Genomic DNA, 11,871 nt, shown 5'->3' on the forward strand with positions numbered 1-11,871 from the left:
GCCCTCCTCGCTGGGATTCAGTCCTGTGCTGTTGCTGATATTTACACTGTGCTGCCGATGTACTCAGGACTTTCTAGAACATAAAAGAAGTTTTGATTTTTTAATCTTGTGAATGCTGCAGTAGCGTGTGGTAGCAGAAAGCACTGCCACCTGGACCATGCCTCTTCTGACATTCCCACAGCGCCGCTTGCTCCAGAAGGGTTCCAGCAGCTTTAGTAACTAGGAACAGGGTCCGATGCACCCACCTCTGGAGGGGAACATGGCAGCTCTTTAGCAGCGCACAGCTCCCCTACACTCCCCTACATGTCAAACAGACGTGATTTCTTTTTTTAGGCAATAACAAATTTGGTGGCTAAAGGTAACTGGGGAGATGTAAGAGACTTAGACCGTTACAAGTTCTTTGACCTAGTTCCACATGACATTCAGATTAATAAACTAGCATTAGACAGAATTACTGATCTCTGAGCCCTTAGCGATAGCCCTGTGTGTTTGCAGAACGTGTCCATATCTCTCCTGCATCAGATCTCCTTCTCCAGATCTGCCTGTCTGCTAGCTAGCCATCCATTCCAGGCATTGACAGGGCGTCAGACCCTATGGAGATCTAGCCATTATCCCTACTTCTCTGACTAATTGACGAACATGTTTAAATGTACACAAATACACTGAGCAGCCAATTCCTCTCTGAATCCGCAGAGCCCGGGAGTTCTCCTTTGGGAAGGACCCTTAATTACTGTTTACTCCTACAGATGGATAAAGAACACAGAAGCGCAGACATGGAAAGACATTGGCTACTGTCTCCTGTCTGCAGCCTAGGAACCCCACTGGGATTGCCCAGAGCTATATTATAAACCTGTTTTCATCCTGCCTGGGCACTTGCCCTGTGTCGGCTCTTGTCGTGGGATGTTGTTGCAGATGCTGCTGTGAGAGAGGTGTGGGACATGGCTACCTGACAGGGGGATTCCCAGGGAAGACACTTCCAGCTCACAACTCACAGGTACCTATCACTTGCTGCGCGGCGCACTGCTTGACAGACCCTGTGCAACATGGGCAGGATGGGTAGAGAAGAAGTCTGTGGTCCTTTGTGCTCTGCAGAGCCAGTAAACATCCCTGCCCTTTCCACAGGTGATGAGTATACTCCAGTATCACTGGCCACAACGCCCCTCTTCGCTATTGTCTAGTGTGCTGTGCCCCCCCGGCTGATGCCCCTGGGAGCAGCAACTGAGTAAATAGCTCAGTCTGAGGGAGCTGGATTACCTATGCTGATGGGAGAACCCCTCCCCTCAGCATAGATAGTTTCTCCAGTGAAGTGCTACAGCAGAGCCGCTGTAGCGTTTTTAGTTAGATGAGCCCTCAAGCACATCTTTCAAAGAAGCATCCGCTCTTTAGAAAGGGTCTTGCTGTGGCTTTCCCTGCTTGGTTAAAGAGCCTGTTATTACCCACGGTTTACTCCCCATGAAAGTACTTTTACAATCACGTCTCCTCTTGATTTTCTTTTTGATAAAATAAGTAGATTAAGGCCTTTGAGTCTCTCTCTGTAAGGTATTTTCTCAGTATCAATTTCACCAAAGCCCTAATCATTCCCCTCCTCCCATTCACCACTCCCATTTGTATATCCAAGGATCACATTAGCCCTTTTTGCCACAGAATCACACTAGGAGCTCACAGTGAGTTGGTTGTCCACTATGATTGTGAATCATTTTCATAGGTACTGGTTTAAATTATACAGTCTCCTATTCTGTAGGTCGGGCCTGCATTCCTTCTTCCTAGAAGATAGTTTTGCTGTATTAAAACATTTGCTTTCAATGGGCTGCTTTGGGCCCAGCTTACCAAACAATCCAGATATATTTGTCTGCCTGCCTTGTCCTCAGCACTTTAACCTCCTTGCCAAGGTTTGTGTCATGCACAAATTTTGCATGGAATGATTTGATATTTACTGCCAGGTCACTGATGAAAATGTGGAATAACATTGGGCCTAACCGATCCCTGCAGCACCCCTCTAGACACACCCCCACACACACCTGCTTTCTGAGATCTGTCCGTTAGTCAGTTTTAGTCCATTTACCATGTGCTCTATTGCTAGTGTATAGTGTTAATTTTTTTATCTGAATGTTTTGCCCAATTAAATCAAATATCTCACGGAAACCAAAGTTTGTTGCATCTGTGCAGTTCCCTCGGTCAACCAAGCTTGTACTCTCATTAAAGGATGAAATGTCATGCCTAACCAACCTGATTGCTTTCTATAATGAGGTGACTGGCTCTGTGGATGTAGGGAAGGCGGTGGATGTGATATACCTTGACTTTAGCAAAGCTTTTAATACTGTCTCTCACAGTATTCTTATCAGCAAGTTAAAGAAATATGGGTTGGATGAATGGACTATAGAATGGATAGAGAACTGGCTAGAGCGTAGGGCTCAACGAGCAGTGGTTTTTTCCAGTCCTCCAGTATTCATTAATGATCTGGAGGATGGGGTAGATTGCACCCTCAGCAAGTTTGCGGATGACACTAAGATGCGGGGAGTGGTAGATACCCTAGAAGGTAGGGATAGCATACAGAAGGACATAAACAAACTGGAGGATTGGGCCAAAAGAAATCTAATGAGGTTCAACAAAGAAAAGTGCAGAGTCCTCCACTTAGGAACAAAGAATCCCATGCACAGCTATAGACTGGGGACCGACGTGCTAGGCAGCAGTTCTGCAGAAAAGGACCTGGAGGTAACAGTGGATAAAAAGCTGGATATGAGTCAGCAATGTGCCCTGGTTGTCAAGAAGGCTAATAGCATATTGGATTGCATTAGGAGGGGCAATGCCAGCAGGACGCGGGAAGTGATTATTCCCCTCTATTCGGCATTGGTGAGGCCTCATTTAGAATATTGTGTCCAGTTTTGGGCCCCCCACTACAAAAAAGATGTGGACAAGTTGGAGAGAGTCCCACAGAGGGCAACAAAAATGATTAGGGGGCTGGAGCACAGGACTTATGAAAAGAGGCTGAGGGAACTAGGCTTGTTTAGTCTGCAAAAGAGAAGAATGAGAGGGGATTTGATAGCAGCCTTTAACTACCTGAAAGGGGGTTCCAGGGAGGATGGAGCTAGGTTGTTCTCAGTGGTGGCAGATGACAGAACAAGGAGTAACGGTCTCAAGTTGCAGGCGTGGAGATCTAGGTTGGACATTAGGAAAAAGTTTTTCACTAGGAGGGTGGTGAAGCACTGGAATGGGTTACCTAGGGAGGTGGTGGAAACTCCATCTTTAGAGGTTTTTAAGCTAAGGCTTGACAAAGCCCTGGCTGGGATGATATAGCTGAGGTTAGTCCTGCTTTGAGCAGGGGGTTGGACTAGATACCTCCTGAGGTCCCTTCCAACTCTAATATTCTATGATTCTATGATTAAATGGTTTTTTTTGACAAGACCAGTTTTCCATAATCCCTGTTTGCTGGCATTAATTATATTCCTACCCTTTAATTTTATTTCAATTCAATCCTATTTTTTTCCATATTCCATTGTTTTGCCCAGGATTGATGACAGGCTAACCAACCTCTAGTTACCTCGGTCATCCCCTTTGCACTTTTGGAATATTGCAATCTGTTAGCACACATTAGCATCTGGAATTTCCCCAGTATTTCAAGATTTAGTAATAATGTACTTAAGTGGGCTGGAGGATCTTCTCAGCCACCTCTTTTACCCACTGGTGCAAGTTTTCCAGGCCTGTTCATTTAAAAATGTTTATTTTCTAGTAAATGCTGTTTAACATCCTTCTTGATTGTTAATGGACTGGGAAGTATTTGATAACCTCACGCGGTATCAGTATATCATACTGCTTTTTCCAAATACCGAACAAAAATATTTATTGAACATATGTACCTTTTCTGTAACATTAACCAGTTTTCTTTCTCCCTCTGGTAACTGGCTCGTACCTTTGCTAGGATTTCTTTTCTTCTTAATTTACTTGATAATTTCCTTTTTGTTATCCTTAGCCCTGCCAAACATGGATTTTCCCCTGATGTCTTTAACGTCTGTTGTCCATTTTCGTAAGTTCCCAGTTCTATTGCTTTCTATCTCTTTACCCATTTCCCCATATGTTATATATTGCTTTCCCCCCCCCAAAAAAATTGCTGCCTTCATATTACTACGGAACTGGTTTTTTAGCCCGAGTTGTCCACTATCTTGATTGTGGAATTATGTTTTTTTGCTATCTAATAAACTCTTCTTAAAGAACTCCAAATTTTCATTCACATTTTTCTGTCTCTCCACATATGGCAGTCTCCCCACAGCCTGTCTCTGAAATCCCCTTTATCTCTGCTATGTGCTTTATAGAGACTTGGTGACCAAACCAGAGTGCATACCCAGAGCGGGATATTCTCCAGTGCAGTTCGTAGGCATCCAAACATTTTCTTTGTTTTGGCCACTACTGCACATGAGTTGCTGTTTCCATTGAGCTGCTACCAATGATGCTCAGATCTTTTCCCTCCCGGCCCATGTCTTGGCAAACGCTGAGTTTTTCCCACTCTCAGATTTTCAGCAACCTCGAGGGTGAATGAGGAACTGCCTATGGCATGGACTCTCTAGCCTGTGTTTCATTACATTGAAGAACAATGATGTATAACCAGTATCTGCACTGGTATTTACTGCTACAGTCTGTTAGGGTTTCCCACACCTCAGTGTGTAGGAATTTGTGACCCTTGGGACACCAGGAAAGATGGAACTGGCATTAGTAGGGCCAGTTCCTTTTAAGAAATTTCTCTGAATAATTAAAATGTCCTTTTCCTGTGTGTGCCGAGTGACCGATCTGCTTGTAGCTAAGGGTTTCCTTTTATCCTCCATTTCTCGTGTGATGTTATTGTAAGCAGGGTCTGAATGGCCCTCCCCTACTGAGCCAGCTGAAAGGGGGGCACTGTATTTGCTTGGGCCCTGTATCTGCATAGGACACCTAGGTGCTCAGAATGATGGGAAATGGTCAGTTTGGCTGGTGGTGGGTACAAATCACTTTCGTGTTAATTGCAGGGGGAATGAAATGTTGCCCCGCTCCCTCCCACTGTATGAACAAATGGCAGCAGAATTGTGCTGAGCCTGTTCTGTGAAAGATTCACTCCCATCCGAATAGGGCTCAGAGAGCGAGGCTTTCACATGCCACAGCACCCTGAGAGTGGCAGGAAGGGGACAGGTTGATTGCACGGGCTCTGACTAAGAGCTGCCCTCAGGCATGGTTTGACTATCTCTTCCGCTGTTCAAAGATAGAGTTATTGTGATTCCTCTTGGAGTCTTTTGTTTTGTTAAAACTAGGGACTTCGTTCTGCATCAGCAGCAGGGTTTCCACACAAACCGAGAGCTGAAATCACTAAAGGAACTGGGAAAACGTTGAAAGACTGATCAGCAAAGGAGGCTAGCTGAGCCCGGCAAGGAGCAGGAAGCAGCAGAGGGGGAAAGCCGAGCCCCGTGACTGACAGCCAGTGAGGGCTAGCCGAGCAGAGTAAGGGTCAGCAGAGGTCCTATTGTAGCCTAGTGATCGGCTGGCGGCGGGAGCCAGAAGAGGGGGTTAGTGAGCCCAGCAATGGGAGGTGAACATTGCAGCTACAACGGTCAACAGGCGGTAGGGCAGTGAAAGCGAGAAGGGAGAGGAGAAGGACATCCCCCACGTACTCGGGTGAGGCGGGTCCTGCTCAGGGTTTTTCTGTTTGTGAATTCTGACTGCACTATTTTCCCTAGTACGAGCTGGAGAAGTCTGTCTGTTCCTGTAACTGTGTGTGGATAGATTTAGGAGTTCTATATGCTGTGACATTCCTAACTTCATTGGTAACTTTCATAACCTTGATATAAGATATTACACCTTGTTCCGCTGACTGTCTGTGTTCCTTGCTTTATCCTTCATGTGTTCCTGTGAGCTCTGGATCTAAAACAAGCAGAGGTAACTTTGTTGAACTTGAGACTGCAGCCACCAGAGCAGAATCTACAGATGTTGAAAAACAACATCACTAAATTTACCTTCAATTAAAATAAAAGGCTACATGCTTCTCCCTGAGAACAGCCGCCCCTTGTGCATGTAGCACCTCATTTTAACACTGTCTCTCCATCCAGGCATTTGTACTGCGACCATCACCCTAGATCCTGGGCACATAAAGGAATTCAGGGGAAACTACGGTACATGCAGGAGACACTGCTCTGCCTCAGAGTTGGACACCTTCTCCCTTACACCATGTCAGATTCCAACACAACCGTCTTCACCAACCCCTCCTCCTTCATCCTGCTGGGCATTCCTGGGCTGGAGGCGGCACATATCTGGATCTCCATCCCCTTCTGCGCCATGTACACCATAGCCGTCTTGGGGAACTTCACCATCCTGCTGATCGTGAGGATAGAGCAGAGCCTCCATGCGCCCATGTACTATTTCCTCTGCATGCTGGCTGTCACCGACCTGGTCCTGTCTACAACCATCCTGCCCAAAATGCTGAGCATCTTCTGGTTCAATTACAGGGAGATCGAGTTCAGTGCGTGCCTCACCCAGCTGTACTTCATTCACGGCTTCACAGTGATGGAGTCTGGGATCTTCGTGGCCCTGGCTTTGGATCGCTACGTGGCCATCTGTGATCCTCTGAGACATTCCACCATCCTGACAAACGCTGTGGTGGGCAAGATCGGCCTGGCTGTGCTGCTGCGGGGTGGGCTGCTCGTACTGCCCTATCCCTTCCTGGCAAGGAGGTGGCCCTATTGCAGAACCAATGTCATCGGCCACACTTACTGTGAGAACATAGCCGTGGTGAAGCTGGCCTGTGCTGACATCCGGAGCAGCAGCTACTACGGCCTCTTGGTGACATTCTTAGTCTATGGCCCAGATCTGTCTTTTATCACCTTCTCATATACTCAGATCCTCAGGGCCATCTTCAGTCTCCCAACAAAGGACGCCCGGCTCAAGACTTTTGGTACCTGCGGCTCCCACCTCTGTGTCATCTTATCTTTTTACATACCATCTCTCTTCTCCTTTCTCACGCACCGGTTTGGCCACAATGTGCCTCTGCAATTCCACATCATCACTGCCAACATGTACCTCCTGGTGCCACCCATGCTAAATCCCATCATCTACGGGGTGAGGACCAAGCAGATCCAGGACAGGCTGCTGTACCTCCTTACTCATAAAGGGACCTAAAGTTTTCTCCTGGTGCCTTGGCTCTCGGAACTGAGCTCCATGGAGAGCTGGCTGGTGACCTAATGCGGGGCCCTCTTTCCTAGATCACTTACAGGACTGTCGAAAAGAGACATTAGAGCCTTCCCTGACCTTTAAAAACACCGAGACTGGATGAATCAGAGAGACAGAAGAAGCTGGGGCAGGAGAGAGGCACAAGGGAAGCCGAGGGGACACTTTGGTTGCAGGGCTACAGCTGCAGCAGAGAGACGGATTCCAGCCGGAAGAGAAGCTGGACAGGCTGTGAGTTGGTTGCAAGGCCCAGCTGTGGCTCGTGAAACAGGGCGTTTCCCGCAGTTCCCAACAGAGCGTGTCCTGCAGGGGTGGTTTAGGGTCCATGCTGGTCACAGGCAGCCCTTTCACATACACCATGTGCCTCTGTGTTCAACCCATTCCTTTTCTTGGTAGGTGACAGCGATTCCCTGTGGCTGAACGCGCCCACCACCTCTCCCCATGTTGGCTTCCTCCAACACCAGCACTTTCTGCCCTTCCTCCTTCATCCTGCTGGGCCAGTGTGGAAAGATGAAGTTTGACACAAAGGCAGTTTGAGCATGTAGCTGAAAGCTAAGAGGAAGTTAGGAATGTGCTAATCAATAAGTGTGGTCAGCTAGGCGGAGGGCGAAGTTTTCTCTGAAGCTAAATAAGATAGCAAACTGTTTCTTTCTTTTAACTGAAGTATTTTTCCAATTTAGCAATACCCTAGGCGCATGCCTTCTTTTGTAACCAAATACGGGAATGTAACCAAATATGGGATGTTCCTTGTACAGCTGTTTGTACAACTCACCGTTATTTCTTCTTTGTGCTACGCATGCTTAATGCATTTTGCAGTATAACAATGACTTTGTAATAAGCTTGTATAAAAACCCTCACATGAGGCAGATCAGGGGAGCAGTTCAGCTGAAGCTGTTGCCCCAGGTCATTATCTTGTAATAAAGGTCTTTTCCTTGCCCACCCAAACAGAAGTGAAGACTGTGTTTTCTTCTACAATTCTTGGTGCCGTGACTTGGATCGCTGCAACTTGCCTGGGCACGCCACGGTCCCTATTTGCTCCATAGTTTACCCAGTCAGGGTATTAAGAATGAGAGTAAAATTGCAGGTGCCCTTCAAATTGTCCCTTTACTAGGGCAGTTTGCCGCTGGTGGTTCTGTGAACCCCAAAAGACTTGGGTGATAATTCTATGTACTCTCCTCTAACTCATGACCTGACTCTTTACCCTACACTTATTACTGGCAAACCCAGGATAGGGCTCACGCAATCATAAGAAATGGATTTGGCTAGAGTGTGCAAAGTGAGAGGGGAGATCGGTGGCTGTCCCGACTCTGGACTCCAATGGGACCACAACTAGGTAAGGGGCCTTTTGAAATCCCTAAAAGTTGGTCTCCAGGTCCGTTGGCAGTGTCGTGCATCTCCTTTCCCGCGCAGCCGCCTCTAACCAAACTTGACAGTGGGCAAATGGAAAACAACCTTACAGCCGGATCCTAGGAAAGGAAACTGAGTAAGTCGACTCTGGTTTATAGTTTTATATTGTTTGAAGGGGTATTGACTATTGTATTCAATATGGGTATGGAAGAAAGTACAAGGGCTCCACCAAAGAGTCCCCTGCTTTTATATGTATGTGAATTATGGTCCAACGGAACTCTCTCACCCATGATAATCTGGTCGAGCAATTCCCAAAGGAAGGCTCTTTTTCCCATGACACAATTCTCCACTTAGGAGGAGCCTTGGAGTCAAAGGGAGCCAGGATTAAACAGCCGGAGTGGCAGACATATTTTACATGGTATGAGGAGTTCTATAAAAGAAGGGAAAAGTCGAGGGTTAAAAGCTTGCAGAATACTATTGAAAATCTGCAAAGCAACTGGACCAGACTAAGGAGAAAAAGCCACAGGAAGCTGAGGTCTGACGTGCCTAAGTGCCTTGTTTTGATAAGGTCACCAGGGACAAACAGCCCCCCAAATTATGGGAGCGGTTTGAAGGGTGCCTCAAGACACTAAGGTGGTGCGTATATATTCCCTTTTAAGACAGAATGTGAGGCTTGGAAATGCTAACTTAGACAAAATTTGGCAAACTCACTCAGATTCTTAACCATTTAATAGCCTTTTTTATCAACTTGCTACAACTACTTAAATTGAATCTTTCTTTTACTGATTCATTTTTTATATAATTACAAACAACAAAAAATTGAATACAATGATTCAATTTTAGACACAAAACTTACTAATATAACAACTAGTAATTTAAGCAATTTATTTTACCACAAATCATTCTCCCTTTTTCTTTTACAAATTTTTAAAACACAAATAAAACTAAAAACACAAAAACAAAAGACAAATTATCTTCTCTAATTCGTTTACAAATTCTTAACACACAAATAAAACTTAAAAAATAACTAACAAAAAACAATTACAGCTACAATCACAATCACAATCACTCCTGGGATTCAAGTAGAATTATTGCTAATTTTACATTCACATTCACTACTCACCACATACACGAGTAAACTCAGCTTCAGCAAAACAATGAATATTTCATGACCTGGTCTTTCTTATTTAGCGCTATTTTTCATCCAGGTGGAACTTCTATCGTATTCACATCCAGGTTATCATCCAGGTGGAACTTCTATCGTATTCACACCCAGGTTATCATCCGCAGGACAAGTCCCAACTGGTTATCAGTCAGTTACCTAACTATTCTAAGGCAACGTAAAGGCGACGGAGCTGATCAGACCCTCTTGCAGGCACGATTCAGATGTACCCCTTGGGGAGGCTCGGTGGTCCTCACGACAAGGCGCTCTGATTTTTGCTTTGTCTGACACCCCTTTTATTTCCACTCCAGCCTATACGTCCGCCAAACCAATTATGGGCATTTTCTACATCACTTTGTCGGTCCCTCCTTGGGGAGTCCCCAGGTCAGAAGTTCATGCTTGACCAGGTGTAACTTAACAAATAAAAGTTGCAGCGACTGCAAACTTCCAAATTTGGGCCTAGGAACTGCTCTGCTTGCAAGTTCCCCCTATTTTGAGTTCAACCGGTCACATGTCGGTCAGGGTTTTGCTGCCCCTGAGTTTTCCCCCCAAGGTGGCTTACAATTTCTACCTCCTTATCTATTACACAAGATCAACGACTTCCCTTTATTTATTACAAAAATAACTAGGAACAATTATAAGAACAGATGGTCACAAAACTTTGAAGCACAATTAACAATCTTCAATGAATTTTTCTATGTCTCTTTCTCAACATGGACTCGGGGCGCACACACAATACAATGGTTTTAACCCATTACGACAAGGCCAAAGTGAAATCTCGTGTTCCACTTTACCCTCAACTTCCAACCAAACTGGAGGACGAGGTAGATGATCAGGATCAGATGGATTACGCAGTCTGCACTCACTTTAAAGCTTTCGAATCTTCCCCACTTCCAGAAAATACATCAGCCCAAGTGGCAGAGTTGATTGCTCTCACTCACACTTGCCAGTTCACCTGTAATAAAACTGCAATCTTTTATACTGACTCCCGCTATGTCTATGGTGTTGCACATGACTTTGCAGTCCTATGGAGACAGCGTGGGTTTCTTACTTCCAATGGGGGGTACGTTAAAAGATCTCCCAGATCTAAAGCCCAAAGACCCAAACTTGATAGTTTGGAAATAAATAAATCAAATGGTTACAACATATACGTTACCTCCTACGGATCCCATATCCTGACTAAAGCTAAATGCCCCGACCTTTCATGGGTCAAGGTCCTTTTAAAGGAACATCAAAACGACAATTGGGCCTCTGTTATGTGTAAATCAGAAGTTGATATGACCCATGCTTGCACTTTTGTTTTTATTGCAAATATTGTGGTTGGTGGCTCAAGTTTTACAATCACAATATGCCACCTTAAGTACGCAGCTCATTAGAAAGAGTGGCTGATAAATACAGTAAAAGAATGAAGGGTTTACTATCACAAACTTATGTTGTCAGTGAAATATTCAAGCTATGGCAGCAAAGAATGATACAAAAAAGCTAAAATATGTTTAATTGAATGCAAAAGTAAGTAATTAAAAAAAAAGGAAAGAAGTTAAAGGTAGCTTTTGTAAGAATTAATACTACAAAAGATAAGGACAGTTGAACAGTTAAAAGTTGTGGAATTGTTGATGGATGATAGTTATGAAAATGGTATAAAAGTAATAGTGTTAAAATATTTTGGTTTAATAATATTCAATAAGGTAAATATATGTATAATTTGGTACAGTCACATTGTGTGGATACCTAATAGTTAAACAAATTACACAAAGGGGTCAGGTAGTGGCTACTACCATGTTTTTGTCCCCAGGAGCCTTTACAGCAATTCTGAAGGAAAATGGGCCCTTTTCCTGAAGGAATCATCTGTAAACAATTAATTGTAAAGAACTGCTGCAGGCAGCAGGCAAAGGAACAATCTAATTTAAATCATTTGATTACTAAACAATTGGTCAAATTTACAAAAGGAAATAAGGGGTTTCCATTGGAACTTAACTACCTCCAAATGCATAAAAGGGAATGCAATTTGTGTACAGCTGAGTAAAAATAATTAGAGCAGTGCAAGGGAAAAAGAGAATTTTTGTGTGTAAATACTGTGTAAATCTGTAAGGGTTTTAAGGACCTAAAGAACACTCTTGGTTTGTAAAAAAACCCTGCTTTGTAGGTTTCAGATGAATTGGTTTGGTTAGCATTTAACTCTTTGG

General features: G+C 44.6%; 1 protein-coding gene across 1 annotated transcript; it reads left to right on the plus strand.

Moving 5' to 3' along the window:
• Window positions 1-6,132: 6,132 nt before the first annotated feature.
• On the plus strand, window positions 6,133-7,131 carry LOC137160166 (olfactory receptor 52R1-like). The gene has a single exon (XM_067558621.1). It carries the CDS (start codon window positions 6,133-6,135, stop codon window positions 7,129-7,131), a length of 999 nt encoding a protein of 332 aa, XP_067414722.1.
• The last annotated feature ends 4,740 nt before the right edge of the window (window positions 7,132-11,871 follow it).

Source organism: Emydura macquarii, unplaced genomic scaffold (genome assembly GCF_026122565.2).
Source record: "Emydura macquarii macquarii isolate MOO-44397 ecotype Brisbane River unplaced genomic scaffold, CSIRO-AGI_Emac_v2 contig_2160, whole genome shotgun sequence".
Classification (NCBI taxonomy): Eukaryota; Metazoa; Chordata; order Testudines; family Chelidae; genus Emydura; species Emydura macquarii.

Coding starts and splice junctions, on each gene's coding strand:
- LOC137160166 (XM_067558621.1), top strand. CDS start 6,133: ATGCAGGAGACACTGCTCTGCCTCAGAGTTGGACACCTTCTCCCTTAC.